The 16,950-nt window shown below is 43.5% G+C and overlaps 1 protein-coding gene across 2 annotated transcripts in view; it reads left to right on the top strand.

The window, feature by feature from the left end:
• The window catches only part of EHBP1 (EH domain binding protein 1), a 411,820-nt gene that overhangs the window by 274,824 nt on the left and 120,046 nt on the right, over positions 1-16,950 (top strand). For both annotated transcript variants that reach the window (XM_054974434.1, XM_054974440.1), the window contains 2 exons: positions 15,666-15,844; positions 16,479-16,527. In XM_054974434.1, coding sequence (XP_054830409.1) covers positions 15,666-15,844; positions 16,479-16,527 — 228 coding nt within the window. The remainder of the gene's footprint in view (positions 1-15,665; positions 15,845-16,478; positions 16,528-16,950) is intronic.

The following is a 16,950-nucleotide window of genomic DNA, read 5'->3' as shown; positions in this document are numbered from 1 at the left end:
CTGTGCTTGTTCTGCCTGTAAAACGGGCTGATCTGTAACATACTGCTCATGCCATATGACTGCATTGAAATGTATTCACACAAGCATAACGCGAGTTGGAAAACATTGATTCCCTTTCTGTTGGTATTCATTAAAAATAATAATTACTTTTGAGGAGAGAGAACAGGCTGTCCGTAGCCTCTGTGGTTGTGTGCAGTCTGAGTGTACTGTTTACTAACTTAGAGCTTGTTGTTTTATGTCCTGCCTAACCTTCCTTTTTGCTCAGCTCATTTGTTCCGATAAATTCTATAGTATAATCCAATTTTTCTCTTATCCTAGAGAAATCTGTGCCTCCTGGCTCACCTGTTGACCTTGTGCTTTGCTTTCCCCAAAAACAAAACTGCTGTTGAGATAGTATGCTAATCACTTGTTCTCAAGTGTATTTGTATCCTGCATTGTAAGCTTACACACAATTGTGTGTTCTTTTGGTTCATTTTATATTCCTTTTTATTAATTTTAGAGTCTCTTTTATATTTCTGTTAAAATTCTAAACATTCTAAAGAAGGCAGGTCTGTTAAAATTCTGAAGATTCTTACTGGCTATTGCTAGAAAGAGTGAAATTTTGCTGGTTTGGCTTGCTCCTAGATCAGAAACATAAAACTATAGGTTTGATAGTATCACTGTGTACGCTTTCCAATATAACCTGTGACTAACAGACTAATCAAGTTTAATTGAAAACACTTGAATTTAAATAGACTAACATTGTAATCCTTTACTCACTTGGGAGTAAGCCCCACTGAATAAAGAGGGGACTTGATTCTGAATCATCATTCAAAAGATTGCACTGTTAATTTGCCTAGTATTTCTGCTTAATTTCATTGCAGATTAATAGCACTCATAAACCAAAAGTCCTGTGCAGACATTCACTACATACAGAGGAGGAGATTTGTGAATGCTAAGGCAGTCCTTTAGTAGTTGTAACCTGGTTTGGGAGCCAATGTTGGCTGAAAAGCAAAATCTGTATTTCTAATTCTGGGCCTGGCTGAGGCAGATCAATAATTCTCCATGGTGGCCCAAACGTAGGGGAACCCCCAGATTTGCAGACAAAATCTTAAATGTAAAAAGAGAGGTAAATGAAGTTAAGCCTTTAAACTGTGGTTGGGAAGTTAATCAAAAATGGTTCCCACCACTTCTGTTTGAAACTGGGGTTAACTTGAAGTGAAAGAGGAGTGAGGAGGCAGGAAATAGTGATGAGGAAATGTAGCTAGAGCAGAGGGAGGGAAGAAAGACGAATCGAGCAAAAGGGAGATGTGGTGAATGGAGACAAGAAAGGAAGCAGGGGAAAAGAGAGAAGCTGCAAGGGAGAGGGAAAGAAGGATGGACTGGAAATGAAGTGGTAGGTGAGGAAACTGAGAAGGGGCTTTTGGGGGAAGCAGAGAGAGCTTGGGGTGAACCACCAGAGGTGGAATGTGACTAACCCCCCATGAGTCCTTGTGGGTCCCCCATTTCTCTGAATATAATAAACAATCAATAAATCTTGCAGGCTAAAAAAAGGGTGTTGACAGACTTCCAACCAAGTTACTAGGCATTTGGGGCAGACGTTATTGCCGTCAACCTGTGAGCCAAATAAATTGCATATACTGAGGGTAGAACAGAAGGTGAAAATGAGAAGTCATGTCAGTGAGATCATACTCTAATGGGCAATGGATTCAGGTCAACAAATGATTTAAATTGAGGCATTCATTGCTTGCGGATGTAGTCATGGCCATGAGCCTAGACGGTTTGAAAGAGGATTTGACAGATGCATGCAATGTAGGTTGCTCAGTGGTTATTAGCCATGAGGACTAAAGGAAACCTCCGCACCTAGGGTCTGTAAACCTCTGAGTACCAGTGCTAGGTAGCAACATGAGTGGCAGACCTTGGCTCCTATGCCCTGTTAACCTTCCAGGGCCAATTTGTGAAACAGAATATTGAACTTGGGTAGACCACTGGTTTTAAAAGGTTTATATATACAGAAATTTTCCCAAAGGAGTGCACATACACTCCAAAAACTAGGGAAGCAAACACCAAAAACTAGGGAAACTGGGGGAGCAAACACCAACATTCAGCCCTAATTGAGTCTTAACTGTAATCTAAACATAATTTTGAAGGCTGCAGAGAACACAAGAATCTGTAAACACCATGTCACTTTCTAAATTTCTTCAAGAGGGTTTTTGTTTTTTTTTAACCAAGAATACCTAACTGGAATGGTTAGTTAATACATTATTTTGTTTTATTTATTTTTCTAAAACTAATTTGAAGGAGCACACTCTCTTACCCAGCTATATTTACTAAGGGAATGAAAAATGTTTCTTGTATGTGACTAGACATGGGCACAATCCAAAAAATAATCCCAATTTATCTGATCGTGATTCCGTGGTGCCGCCGAACGCAGGTACCTGATTCTAACCTATCAAGTCTCGTTTCCGGTCCAAAATAGGATCCAAAATCGGAAATCGGGGAGGCCAGCGCCCAGAGCAACCATAGTCAGGCTGTTGCGCGCATGTGCGCATTCCTGAGTTGCTCCCCCCCACGCAGCAAGCCGGCTGTCCCGGTGCGCTGCGGAGCTGGCAGCAGCGCGAGTGGCTCGGAGGCTGCCCGTGCCGTTCACCTGCCCCGTAAGACCAGGGGCGGCCGGCTTGCCTGCGCACCCGTTGTCCTGGGGAAAGGCGAACGGCACAGGCGGCCTCCCAGCCTCCCGCGCTGCCTTTTGCCTTTCCCCAGGACAAGAGGCTGCTGGTTTGCCCACGCACCCCTTGTGGGATGTACTAAAACGAATGACAGGATTGCCCATTAAAAATAATGGGAGAGGCTTGAATGCCCATTGGAAATAATGAGAACCTGGAATGCCCATAGACTTGCATGGGCTCCACTGAAACACATTAGAGCAAAAAAAAAAAAAGTTGCAAAGAAAACGTGGAATGGATTTTGAAGGAAATTCTCTGGGCCCAGATAGACTGTTCTGGGACTGGATTGACAGGCCCCTACCTGGAATGAGGGCCCTTGGGTGTCTCAGATGGGCTCTGGGACTGGAATGACAGGCCCCTGACTGGAATGATGACCCCTAAGTGTGACAGAAAGGGTCTGGGACTGGAATGACTGGCCCCTGACAGGAATGACAACCCCTAAGTGTGACAGAAGGGGTCTGGGACTGGAATGACTGGCCCCTACCTGGAATGACGGCCCCTGGGTCTGCCAGAAGGGCTCTGGGACTGGAATGACAGGCCCCTGACTGTCACCCAGGGACCATCATTCCAGTCTCAGAGCCCTTCTGACAGACCCAGGGGCCATCATTCCAGTCAGGGGCCCGTCATTCCAGTCCCCAAGCCCTTCTGTCACACCCAAGGGCCATCATTCCAGCGTGGGGCCTGTCATTCCAGTCCCAGACCCCTTCTGTCACACCCAGGGGCCGTCATTGCACTCAGGGGCCTGTCAATCCAGTCCCAGAACAGTCTATCTGGGCCCAGAGACTTTCCTTCAAAATCCATTCCACGTTTTCTTTGCACCTTTTTTTTGTTTTGCTCTAATGTGTTTCAATGGAGCCCATGCAAGTCAATGGGCATTCCAGGTTCCCATTATTTCCAATGGGCATTCAAGCCTCTCCCATTATTTTCAATGGGCAATCCTGCCATTCGTTTTAGTACGTCCCCCCCTTGTCCTGGGGAAAGACGAATGGCGCGGGTGGCCTCCCACGCTGCCTTTTGCCTTTCCCCCAGACAAGGGGCGGCTGGCTTGCCCACATGCCCCTTGTCCTGGGGAAAGGTGAACGGCGCAGGTGGCCTCCCAGCCTCCCGCGCTGCCTTTTGCCTTTCCTTTGTGCCCACCCCCTTCCCCCTCCCTCCCCTAGGTTGCTGCTCCGTGGTTGGAAGGAAGCCTGCTAATCAAGGAAAACTGGGCTTCCATTCGTGTTTCGAGGGCGACAGAAGGAGGGCAAAGACAGCTCATTCCCCCCCTGACTCCGTTGCCCCGGGAATTAATTACTGGTGCCTGAGTGTCTGCAATTCGAAACAGAAACCGATATATCCGATCAAGTCCCGAACAAGCAAACTGCTGACTGCTGGATCGGTTGCCGTGGACAGAACCGATGAGCTGAGTCACGATGGAGCAAACGCTAAAATCGGGGACTTTTTGAAATCGTAATTCAGATCGTGCCCATGTCTATATGTGACTGACAGCTGACAGTCTATGGCGTTCTGAATGTTTCACTGTCCCTTTCCGCACAGCACCCTTTAAACCAGCACCTCTGTGTATTCACGCCGATCAGCACTGAATCGGCTTGGGCTCCCAGCATTTGCACCGCATGACCTCGGGGCAATTTGCTGTCTGCTGACAAGTTGAGATGTGTCTGTTTGAAACCGCTGTTGTGGGGGCAGGAACCGGTGTCACTTATTAAAAAAATTTCCCAGTCTCTCTGGCACTTCTGGCCAAGCACAGGTTTTGAAAAAAACTAAATCTGCCAGTGGCTTAAAATATATTGCATATATTTTATGTTGTTTTGTAAAGGTGGGTAACATGGAAAGCTAGATTTGTATGGGGTTATATCAAGATGACCGTTCATTTTTTGCCACTAAACAAAGGCTCCACGATTTATATATTTCATTTATCCTCTGCCTTTCTCTCCCAGTGGAGACCCAGAGGGGCATTCATTGTTCCACCCATTATATACTCACAACGAACTTGTGAGGTATGTCATGCTAAGAGAGAGTGACTGGCCCCAGGTCACCCAGTGAGCTTCCATGGGGGAGTGGGGATCCTAACCTGGGTCTCCCAGATTCTAGTCTTACTGTCCAATGACTACAGCTTACTACATCAATATTTAAATTTTATCCACAAATTCTGAAATGATAGATAGACAGCATGAGTGTCCAGTGCAAAAATAAAGTGGATACAGAATTGGGATGATTGTATGGTCCTATTAAATTGGATTGCACAATAAATGTGGGTTCCTTCCAGTATTGGGCTACTTCTTAGATCAAACTCAATCGATGGAGTTTACTCCCTAAATACAGATGTGTATATACTTCTGTTAGAGGGGGTTGCTTTTCTCCATTGGTTGTATGCCTGCTAATCAGTCTTTATTTCTTCTTCTTCTTAATACATTCAATGTATCAAACTTGGAGAACAGGCAAGAATGCTGTGGGATGTTGTCTGTATTAGAATAGTCTATAAAGTGTGTAATTCTTGCTTTGAGGTATGGTGTGTGTGTTTGGGGGGGGTAGTTACTGAAAATTCAAAGAATGTACAAGTACACAAAAGTTACCTGTTTAAAATTCTCTGGTTTATTGCTTCTGCTAAAAGTATGTTAACTTTAGAGAAAATGTAGAAGTCCTAGTTTTAGACCAAAGAAATATTAATTTCAGTATTTGTCTCTATATTTACTTCCCTTGAAATAAATCTATCAAATTATTTACTTTATGTTTGACATAAACTTTGACCTAGATCTAGGGATGTGCATTTTGGAAAAACAATATTTTACTGATAGGGCTTTCAAGAAGAGCATAAGTACCAGTATTGGGAGGTAGTCAGGCCCCCCAATACCATTTTGTGGCTTGGGTTTGTGAGAGCAAGATTCTGGAATTATTTGAGTTCCGTTATTCTCTATGGGAGATGTTTTCCAGTGGGGAACGGAGTGGCTGTTGTTCAACCGAACACCACCAGAATTTCAAGGGACCTAGTGCTGCCTGTCCACTAAAGACCTCACAAGTTTCAAGCAAATTGGACCAACAAGGTGCCCCAGAGCAAACACTGGCCAAAACTCCCCATATGCACACAGAACCACCAACAAGCCCAACAGAACCAACATCAAACCAGAGAATCCCAGCAGAGCCACAGGCCAGTGTGGCAAGCCCAGTATATCAATTTCAAGCCAAAGAATCCACGCCAAACCAACTGAAGCAAGTACCTGCTGGACTCTGGTGGAAGTGGAAATGGGGTGCCACCCAGCTCCTCTAGCTCGTCCAGCAGCCTCTGGGTTCCTGGAGTGAGCTTGAGATCCCGCAGGCTCTCGTTCCCCAAGATCAGCCCAAAGGACAGCTCAGGCTGTTCGTCCTGCTGCTGTTCACTCATGGCAACAGCTGGAGGAAGGGCAGCCTGAGCAGCAGACCCCTGCCCAGCACCAGTGCCAATCTCAGGCATCTTTGTGGTTGGTACTTCAGTGGCAGCCTGAATGAAGAGGGCCTTGTAGCACACAGCTAAAGGACAAGGTAATGGAAGGCTGGTCGGGGGCAGGCCTCCATGCACATGGGAGCAAAGCTGCAACCCTCTCCCTCTGTTTTTTGTGAAACTAAACCTAGGCTTGCTTTATTTGAATCTTTTTAAAATCTAACTTCAGAACTTAAAGGCTTACTAATATTTTTTGTTTTCTAACCTATAACAACAACATTTGATTTATATACCACCGTTCAAGACGACTTAACACCTTCTCAGAGCAGTTTACAAAGTGTGTTGTTATTACCTCACAGCAATCACCCTTGTGGGGTGGGGCTGAGAAAGCTCTAACCTGTAACTGATCCCAGGTCACTCAGCTGGCTTCAAGCAAAGGAGTGGGGAATCAAACCCGGTTCTCCAGATTAGAGTCTTGCTCTTAATCAGCACACCAAACTGGCTCTTCCTAAGACTGGAAGAACTCTGTATAGGATTGTGCTTCAGTTGACCCCAATGGGCTGTTATCCTCACAACTGAGAGAGCCCTGAGCCCGCTCTTAACCATTACACCAAACGGGCTCTTGATTAATAAGCAAATCCTAGCTTTTTTCAAAAATTAATCCCTGGTGGTGGTGGAGAGTGCTGTCAAGTCATAGCTGACATATGGTGACCTCTAGTGGGGTTTTCATGGCAAGAGACTAACAGAGGTGGTTTGCCATTGCTACCTCTGCCTCTTTGGATGTCTCCCATCCAGTTACTAACCAAAGCTGACACTGCTTAGGTTCTAAGATGTGACAAGATTGGGCTTGCCAGGGCTATCCAGGTCAGGGCAATATAATCCCTAGTTTTTCTGAAAACTGGTTTCATTTTTTGGAGACGGTGGAGTCTAAAAGGCAACTTAAACCCCCTCCCTTTTTTTAAAACCTCCTGACTTCAATTGTTTTGAAGCCCAGGTAAGGCAATTTTTTTTAAAAAGTAAAACTATGCTCCAATTATTATCTTTTTATATATGCCAATAAAGGCTAACTTGAACTTATCTTTTTACAAACAACCAGATTTATTATTTTGGAGGCATCATAAACGCCTATTTTATTTTTTGGAAAAACACTGACTGACCAAATGCTAAGATTTATGTTGTTTAAATGTGTGTGTGTTTTTAAATACCTAAACCTTCGCCTATTGTTAACTGTTAATAAAACCTAACTAAAAATACCCTTCTGAACAATTAAATTTTTCAAAACCAACAAGAACAGCCAAAAACACCACTAAACCACTTCCCCAAAATGCACAACACAGAAAGATCTTCAAAACAAATATAGCAGAACAACTGTAATACCATAACTAGAACAATTCCAGAAGATGAACTTTTAAAAATAGCAACAACCCCCCAGAAAATCTAGAACCCTTTAAAAATTAAAGTGCAAAGCGGTTAAAATTAAAAATTCTAAACCAAATCAAGAGACCTCAGCAAAACAGATCAAGTATTTTAAACCAACCCAGAATAGCACAAAACAAAACCATTGAAAATTGTTTTCTTTCTGGTTCTTTTTAAAAAGTAACTCCCCCTACAGCCCACCTGGCAAAACACACACACAGAAAAACTTGAAATAACAATTAAAATTAAAAAAAACAATTTACAGCTCAATCTTAAGCTATGAAACAGCGCTGTCGCTCATGTGTGGACATAAATGCAGTGCCGCCCCACTCCTCCCTATGGACTTTTGCCGGAAAGTCCTGCTGGTGGCCGAGCTCAGCGAGGTGAGGAACAGCTGCAGCCAAGAGCACTCGCCCGCTGTTCCCCTGACAACCCCACCCACACCAGCCAGTGGCTGCACAGGTGGGTGAGGGGTAAGCAGAGGCGCAGCCAGTGGGCAGGGCGCGATCCCCGCTGCTCATCAACACCCCCTTATCCGGGAGCAGACATCCCTGCTGGGGAGAGGGGGCAAAGGTAACACTGAAGGTGCGGATTGGACACCCACCCTCTTGCCCATCCAGCCCCCATTTCTGATGAGGGCCTGACTGGTGGCTGCAACTCAGTGCGCCAGCAAATCCCTTCATCACCACCGCCGCAACCACCACAAGAAACAGGTGCCCCCTCCCTGAAAAGTAGGGCCAGATAGTAGGGAACTGATCTCTGTTGCCTGGAGATCAGTTGTAATTCTGGAAGATCTCCAGCTACCACCTGGAGACTGGCAACCCTAATTAGTCCCCAGGTTCCGGAGAGGCAGGTGGGGGGAGGCAGGTCCTTCAATGAGTGACAAGAAAGCCCATTGGAAACCATGTGGGAGGCCAGAAGGCCTATTGGAAGGGAGGGGAATGAAAAGCGCCCACAAACTTGCAGTGGTACCACTTGAACGCATCACTGCATCTCTACGATGTGAGATGTGGACTGACAGCCCCTCCCCACATTAGATTTCCCAAGTCCATCCCTGCTTCCACAAACAGCAAAAAGGAGGGGGATGCCCCGTAACTACACACACTCCACCCCCTGGCAGCAACTTCCCACATGCAGCGACCATCTTCCTGGCTTATCAGATGCCAGCAGCTCAGATTATCAGAGAATGAAAGTACTCAATCTCACCCCCCACAGACATTCATGGGCCACACTTCAATTCCCACCCCACTGCCTGAAGTTACATTAAGGAGAAGGGGGGGCAGGGAGGCTGGATGGGGTGCCACTTAAAACATTTGCAGGGATCTGTGAGAGGACATTCCGACAGGGTGTTGGGGGGCCAGCTACTGGGAATGTCAGGCAAGCATGCAAACACAGCAGTTTGTTGTTTTTCAATACGTTTTATTAAACTAGAATAAGTGCCAATGTCCCTCAGCTGGAAAGGGAGCCAAGGATGTTTGCGCAGCCCTGCACTCGCAGGGGCAAGGCTGAGATGCGGATTGCATTGGGAAACTGCTCCCTGGGATGAATGGCACTCGCAGAGGGTTACGGAGGAGGGGGATGAAGCAGACATGCTCTGTTGTCTCCCGGACAAGTCACGACATGCCTGCAAGGGAAAGAGACATGTGCTGCAAGTAACCCAGCCCAGTCCATGGCCGAGGCCAAGCCCACACTCCAACACCTGGGAAGATGCACATAGTAGAGAGCAGCAGCGGCAGCCCCAGAGGTGCAGCTAGCAACCAGATGATGCATGACCCTCTGGCGAGGAAGCACTCTGCCTTGGGGTGATTTTACCTTTAAGGGAGAAAGTCAACAGGTAGTAAACACCCGGCCAAGAGTAGTTTTCTGGGCAACTGCCTCTGGGGCAGGCAGGGGCTGCCGCCACCGTCCCCTCCCCCACTAAGCCTCACCTGAATAGGCTAGTGATCAGGCGAGTTCAGGTGATGGGGCAGCCGGCACAAATCAGCGAGCCGGGTTAGTCGCCACCCCATCTCCTTCTTACCTGAGCTGGAACTTCAGAGTCAGATAACCTGCAAGGAGACTTGAGTGGTTATTGTTAGTTAGCCAGACATTCTGGGCTTTGCCCTTCTTCCCTTCAGCGAGTGCAAAGTTCTCCCAGTTTTCCTGCTGAGTCCCCCCCAGTGCCCTCTCCCGCCTCGTGCACAAAGTCCCCACGGCAGAAGGCACACGGGCAGAGCCTTCAGCCGTGCGCTCGCCTACCTGAGGTCATGAGCAGCGCAGCCGGATGTTTTGTAGGGTGCGTGAGCAGGTGATTGGGTGTGGGGAGGGGGGCTCGCCCACCCCGGAAGTGCACGCAGATTGGGCCCCATGGTAGTTCCCATCCAATACGGGGCTGGGTGCTGGGTGAGGGGCATGAGTTTTCCCCGTTCAGTGGGTACCTATGGGCTACGCCTTCTTTTTTTGTGGCATAACTTCCTGACACCCCGCACCCCACCCCCTTCCATGCCGGCGTGGGGACTTGGTCCATACTTGCGCCTCTGCCTGGCCGCCAAGCATGCCTGCTGGTGGCAACCCGTCTGCGGTAATGCGCCTTGGGCGGGCACCAGCGAAGAGGAGTTTACATCGACGTAAGAGCCATTTACACCCACACAAGCCTCAGTCCTTTCCCTGTGCACTTCCCCCCCTTAGTTGCCCAATAGTATTTTAAAACAAGGTGCAACCAGTTCTAGCATAAAAAGAAGAGAGTCTTCCCAGGCAGGCCGGCAGCAGAATTAATTGAATTAATTGAACAACCAGAAGCACACTTGGAGTACTCCAAAAAATCTCACCCTGAAATGCAGTCAAGCTGCAGCCAGGCTTGCCTTTTATTCTTTTTGCCTGTGTTAAGAAAACTCTGGGCTATGGCAGAATCATTGCGATAGGGCAGATGGTTAGAGCTCCCCTAACATGTGATCTCATTTGCCTGAGAGAGCTGTCTCCCCCTCTTTCTCTTGTTATCTGGGAAACCTGTTAAAGGAGGGAAAAGAAGTCCTGGGACCCATAAAATGCTGGACCCAATTATTCCAGGAAGTATTCGGAACCTCAATAAAAATCCCAATTATCATTTGGATCCCTGAATATACCCAAGAAATACTGATAGGGTATTTTTCGGGTACATATTCAGACTGGATATATCTAAATAAACATCCCTGCCTAGATCCTGTGCTTTTCATCTGGTTGTGCAACACAGTCCTCTGTAATGGAAACCTGTGCCACACCAGCAGAAGAAAAATACGGGATCCAAGCTTTTATGACATTCGCAGTCATGGCATTTAAACTGTAATTTTCCTATGAATCATATGAAAGTCAACTAAACAAAATTGAGAGGAACATCCTCATCTGGTTAGCAGAAATTTATCCACAATGTATCTTTATGAGTTCCATGACTCATTGTGAATTTTAAAATCATCCTCCTATTTTCAAGCCTACATAAACTGAATGGCGCTAAGGTGTCTTTGAGCTTTAAAAGCCTGTATGTCATATTAAAATGCAGAGAATCACGAGAGTAGGTAACAATTAATATAGTAATTGTGAAATCCTAACGAAATAAAAGACTTTAAACAATTGCAAAATGATTCTTGCTATTATTCAGGTTGCCATTCAATACATATCAGTGCACACAGTCTTCATACACAGACTTATACTTAAAGTGCTAGTGCCAATTAATGGTGGTATCTCCTATAAACAAGTGCTACTTCTCAAATAAGTCAGTATTCCTGAGGTTTACTCAAAAACTTCATAGATTCAAATTTCAAGTATAGGTCCAGGTACATGCAGGTTGGAGTAGACCATCTGACGTGATTAAGATAAGAGTTGGTTTGAGGCTTTGATCACATGCAGCCTTCTTGAGGAACAGCATCCGACGTTGTCTTTAGTGAAGTCTGAATGGGAGCTTTTGAATACTGAACATTACATCGGAGAGATAACCATCTTTGAAAAAGACTCAGAAATGGGACCGCCCTCTCTTCAAATGAACCGGTCTGCCCGTAAGATGGTCTACTCCAACCTGCATGTAGGAGATATCACCATTAATTGGCACTAGCACTTTATGTATAGGTCTATGTATGAAGACTGTGTGCACTGATATGTGTTGAATGGCAACCTGAATAATAGCAAAAGTAATTTTGCAATTGTTTAAAGGCTTTATTTCGTTAGGATTTCACGATTATTACATTAATTGTATGTCATATTAAGCACACTTCGTAACTTCCCCATCATTTGTCATTTATTTATATCTCACTTTTCCATAGCCTAAAGTGTAAGAATTTCCACTGGACATGCCCAAGCGCTTAGTCTTAGAAAAGTCACTCCTGAGATCGTGGCCCAAATAATAGATCTCGTTTTTCTGTGATAGTCTATGGCTCAAAACACACGAGACAAAATACCTAGATTCGAGTCGTGTTCTCTTACCTAAAGGTTTGCCGGGAAGTGTAGGCGTCCTTGCAGCTTAAATTTTAGCATTTACAGTGCAGGCGTCCTTGCAGCTTAAAGTTTAGCACTTACAGTGTAGGCGTCCTTGCAGCTTAAAGTTTAGCATTTACAGAGCAGCGAGGAGGGAAGTGCAGGCGTGGGGAGCCTTTCCTTCCACTCTCAAGGTGCATCACAGCATTTTCCCTTCCCCTCACCCGGCCTGGCCCTGCAGAGCGATGCCTGGCTGCACCAGGAGACTTTAAGCTGCAAGGACCCCCGCACATCCCTCTCTGCTGTTCTGTAAATGCTAAACTTTAAGCTGCAAGGACACCTGCACTTCTCCCTGCTGCTCTGTAAGTGCTAAACTTTAAGCTGCAAGGACACCTACACTTCCCGACAAACTTTTAGGTAAGAGAACACGAGTTGAATCTAGGTATTTCATCTCGTGTGTTTCGACTGTATGATACTCAAAATTTTAGCTTGTTAGTCTGTTTTCTTATATTTAAATCACTTCCATTGATGTCTTGAAAAGCAAACATTTCTAATGTATCTACAAATCTTTTGTAACTTTTCACATTGATGGAGAACTTATAACACAGATATGAATGTGGCAAATGTTGACATTCAGTAGGACTGAATTCAGTATATGCGTGGGTTTTTTTTGCAAACTTTTTTGGTAGTGTTAAAAACATTCTTCCATTTTTTAAAAATTGTTATCACTTGGACTAAAGCTGATTTGCACCTAGCTCTCATACATTACAGGGTCATAGCCTTTTATTTACCTAGCATGTACATGTTCATACTTCTTAGGATTGGGGTACCCGTCTAATTTCAGTTGAGAGCCAGTGTAATGTAGTGGCTAGAATATTGGACTAGGATAAGCAGGTTCGAATCCCTGCTCTGCCATGGAAGCTTGCTGGAGCTACTTACACACACTCAGCCTAACCTACCTCACAAGTTCCTCACAATGTTAAACAATGGCAAAATAAAGGAAAGATTGTAATTATCTATAATAATAACAACGACAACGACAACAATGACATTAGATTTATATACCGCCCTTCAGGACAACTTAATGCCCACTCAGAGCGGTTTACAAAGTATGTCATTATTATCCCCACAACAAAACACCATGTGAGGTGGGTGGGGCTGAGAGAGCTCTGAGAGAGCTGTGACTAGCCCAAGGTCACCCAGCTGGCTTCCAAGTGGAAGAGTGAGGAATCAAACCCAGCTCTCCAGATTAGAGTCCCGCACTCTTAACCACTGCACCAAACTGGCTCTACTGGAATGTAAAATAGGTATAACATTTTTCTTTGTGTTTTGCATGTTGATTTTTTTTATAGAATGTTGATTTTTTTCATAGTTCATGATATAATAATTATGTTACAATGTAAAGAAAACTGTGTAGCCTTTTTTAACAATGTAGAATGGTTATATATTAATAAAATTCTATTTTCCTTAAAAAAAACCTATTTTCCTAACCTTCCTCACAGGGTTGTTGTGAGCATAAAATGGAGGAGGAGGAGGATGTGAGCTACTTCAGGTCCCCATTGGGGAGAAAGGTAGACTATAAATGAAGTAAATAAATAATTTTATGTAGATATTGTTCAGTGGACTTCGATAATTAAACTATAATTGAGCTATATTTAATCCAGTATGGTTTACTGGCTAAAGAATTGGACAGACGAAGGGTACCCAGTTCAAAATTCTCTGGCTTCAGTGATGAAATCCCAGTGAATCTTTGAGCTGGAGCACAACTCAAACAGCACCGACCTTGGCTTAAGTGGGCTTCATTATGAAAGCATGGCGTCACCCAGTTCCGCCCCAGGCCACCCTCTGACCACGCCCCACGAGTTTCTAGGAGATCTAGGATACCAGGGACATGGCAGCACTTAGTGCTCAAACAGGTGAGGTGAAGACTGTCATCTTGTTCTGTAGATAAATTGCTGGATGCTCTTGTAGGGAAGGGAGAGGGGTTTTAACCCTTCTTGGTTTCATTATCTGAAATCCAGCTGCCCGCTTTGTTATTGGCATTATAAAGGAAAAAAATGTTCCTAATGTCTCTGCCTCTTGACAGCTTGCCTACGAGTTGCTACATCTATTTTGTCGTGCTGCTTTACTGACCCACAGCTGCTGAGCTGAACCTACCAGTGGGCTTGGAGACCAGCAATGCCTGTTGAGTCACTGGATTGGTGAAGGAGCTGTGGGCCACATGTGATGTGTTAGTAGGGTGCACGTAGTACACCCTGTCTTAGCCAATCCTACCTCACAGGGTCTTTTGAAGATAAAGAAGGTACAACATGCTGATGCCTTTAGAAACTATTTAAAAATCAAATATTAAAATTTTCTGTTCTTTTTTACTTATCTGCAAAAACTTTTAGGCTACTTTTTGTTGTGCAAATTAGCTTGTCCTTGAAGAAATCTTTTAACATCTTCACAGTTTCACCTGAAGCTTGCTTAAGTATCTTTTTCCAACATCCCTATTCTAGAAATACACCCAAGTATTAGCACTTAAAACAACAACAAAATACAAATTTTGCCTATAGCAAATTATTTGGCATTGTGTGTTTGCACTGCTGAAGGGTATACAAATTAGCTACTATCTTTCTGCCTTATCTGTAGGTCTATTTATGTAATCGCACCTTATTTGTCTAACAGTCGATAAAAATGTGAAACTACCTTTGTAGTGTGCCTGTTACAATGCCCTTCCCCCACAAGCTCTAAAAACATAAATCAGAATACAGGTTGACATTTTAATTGCTTAGCACTGGCATGCTTTAGTCAAGTGGGGGCATCATTGGCCTTTCAGAAATAGGAAGTTTCTTAGGACTATTTCTTCATAAACTTATACTATTGAGAAATAAGATATAATTTACTGAGACAGTATTTTTAACCTTTGATAATTTGTGACATTCCTTGTGCACTTGCAATTTTTGGTGTATATGTATATATACAGAAATATTTTTCAAAGCCAAAAAAAATCACATTATTTTTTTTTACATAGTAGAACTTGAGATTATCTGATATATTCCAGTTAAATAGCTCTACTCGTTTAAGTACATGTGAGAAATGTTTTAATCCCCTCCAAAAAATAATTTAAGAAATCTTCTGCGTTAAAGCTGAGAGTGTTAAATACAGAAAGATGAAAGAACAAATTTTGATGCATTAAAGTACTTTTATAATTGTATTCCAATTGCATGTACTTGTAATTGTTTCATTTTCATAGTATCACAACTCTTGTTCTTGTATTGTGCTACAGAACTAGATCCCCAACTTTTAGCACACTTTGCTTTTGAAGAATTGGAAATCTGTTTTTGTTTCAAATGCAAAGGAACCTTTTCCATGACTGCATGTTGAAAAAAGGGTGTGTAACATTAACTACAAACGTAGTAATATGCCTCAAGTCTTGAAGCACTTTATTTCAGTGTTTCTATCTGGATAGTTCTTGGCCTGTTCTTGTGTGTCAGGTTGGAATCGTGTATATCACATCCTTCGAAGACAAGTGCCCAAAGGCTAAATCTGTAGATAATGACTTGAGATTTATGTCTTTTTCCAAGTTGTAGTGATTGTAAACTGACAGCTTTGAAGGACCTCAACTGACATCAAAGGATGCAAATCATCTAGTTAGGTCAATTAATGTTAATTCCTGTCTTCCATTAAATTCTTTAATGCTTTTTTCTTTCTTTTTTCTGATTTTCCAGTCAAGTCCAATACCAAGTCCTGTTTTGGGGAGGAAGCCAAACGCTAGTCAGTCACTACTTGCTTGGTGCAAAGAAGTTACAAAAAACTATAGGGGAGTAAAAATCACCAATTTCACTACATCCTGGCGAAATGGATTGTCTTTCTGTGCAATATTGCATCACTTTAGGCCTGATCTAATGTAAGTAAGAATATTGTGCCATTGCATTGAAACTTCTTGAAATAATGCTAAAATCAAAAATATTGATGTATGAATCCAGCTTTATTTCTTGGAATGTGTCCATTTATTATTTCCATTTTTTAAATGTCACCATCCTACGCAGGGAAGCGAAGATCGTGAAATGGCCACACCTTACGGCCTTGCTGGTACTTTTTCCATCTGCATCTAGTCCCCTTTCTTCTTCATATGTTTTTTTTCTTCTGAACCTCATACAAAGAACAAGCTTCAAGATTATTATGAAAATTGTGTTGTGTTGAAATGAGACAAGACCAGTAAGCTTATAGCTCTTTTGTACAAGGACAAGGATTACCTTGTGGCAAATGTGGTTGTCAGGGCTACCTTCACATACCCTCCCTTAATTTTTTTTTTTAGATGAAAAGCTTCAGGCTGTGAAAGATGCAGACTATGTATTTTTATTTATTTATTCTTTTAATTTTCCACACTATTAGTTTTGCTGATTGGATTGCTGTGAAATTGCTGTATGATGCTGTTTTTCTGTTGATCCCCGACCCCACATAGAGGCCTTTAAAAAAAACAAAACCTGCTGCTTTTTTCAAAATACTGTACATGCCCACTGTGCCATTTTCTCCCTCAGTGACTACAAGTCCCTGAATCCTCAAGATATTAAAGAGAACAACAAAAAGGTAAGAAATGGGTGAAGTTTTGGATCACTGCTGGTGTGCCATAATTTGGGGGGAAGTTAAGTTGTTAGATGAGGTCAATAACTGCAGATCACAGAAGGTTTTGAGGCTTATGAGGTTCAAATTGGAAGCATTAGTGACTCTAGTTTGTCATTGTATTTAACATTTATAACAAGTGCCATGTTAGCGTTAGGGTTTAATGCTTATATATCCTACATTAACTATGAGAGAGAGAGAAAAGGAGGAGCAGTAGGTCTCTTGTGATCATCCTATTTTTCTTAATAATTTAATTAAAAGACAAAATGTCATTGTTCTATAATTATCTTGCTTTGAGGCTTGCTTGGCCACTGCTTTAATATGCAAGATCTCATGACTATTGACTCTGGCATTTATTTAAGAAAAGGAGGGAAAACTTCACATAGCCTT

The sequence above is a fragment of the Eublepharis macularius genome, chromosome 1, assembly GCF_028583425.1.
Source record: "Eublepharis macularius isolate TG4126 chromosome 1, MPM_Emac_v1.0, whole genome shotgun sequence".
Lineage (NCBI taxonomy): Eukaryota > Metazoa > Chordata > Lepidosauria > Squamata > Eublepharidae > Eublepharis > Eublepharis macularius.
The sequence above is the reverse complement of the archived record's forward strand: the minus strand, read 5'-3'. Positions and strand labels throughout refer to the sequence as shown.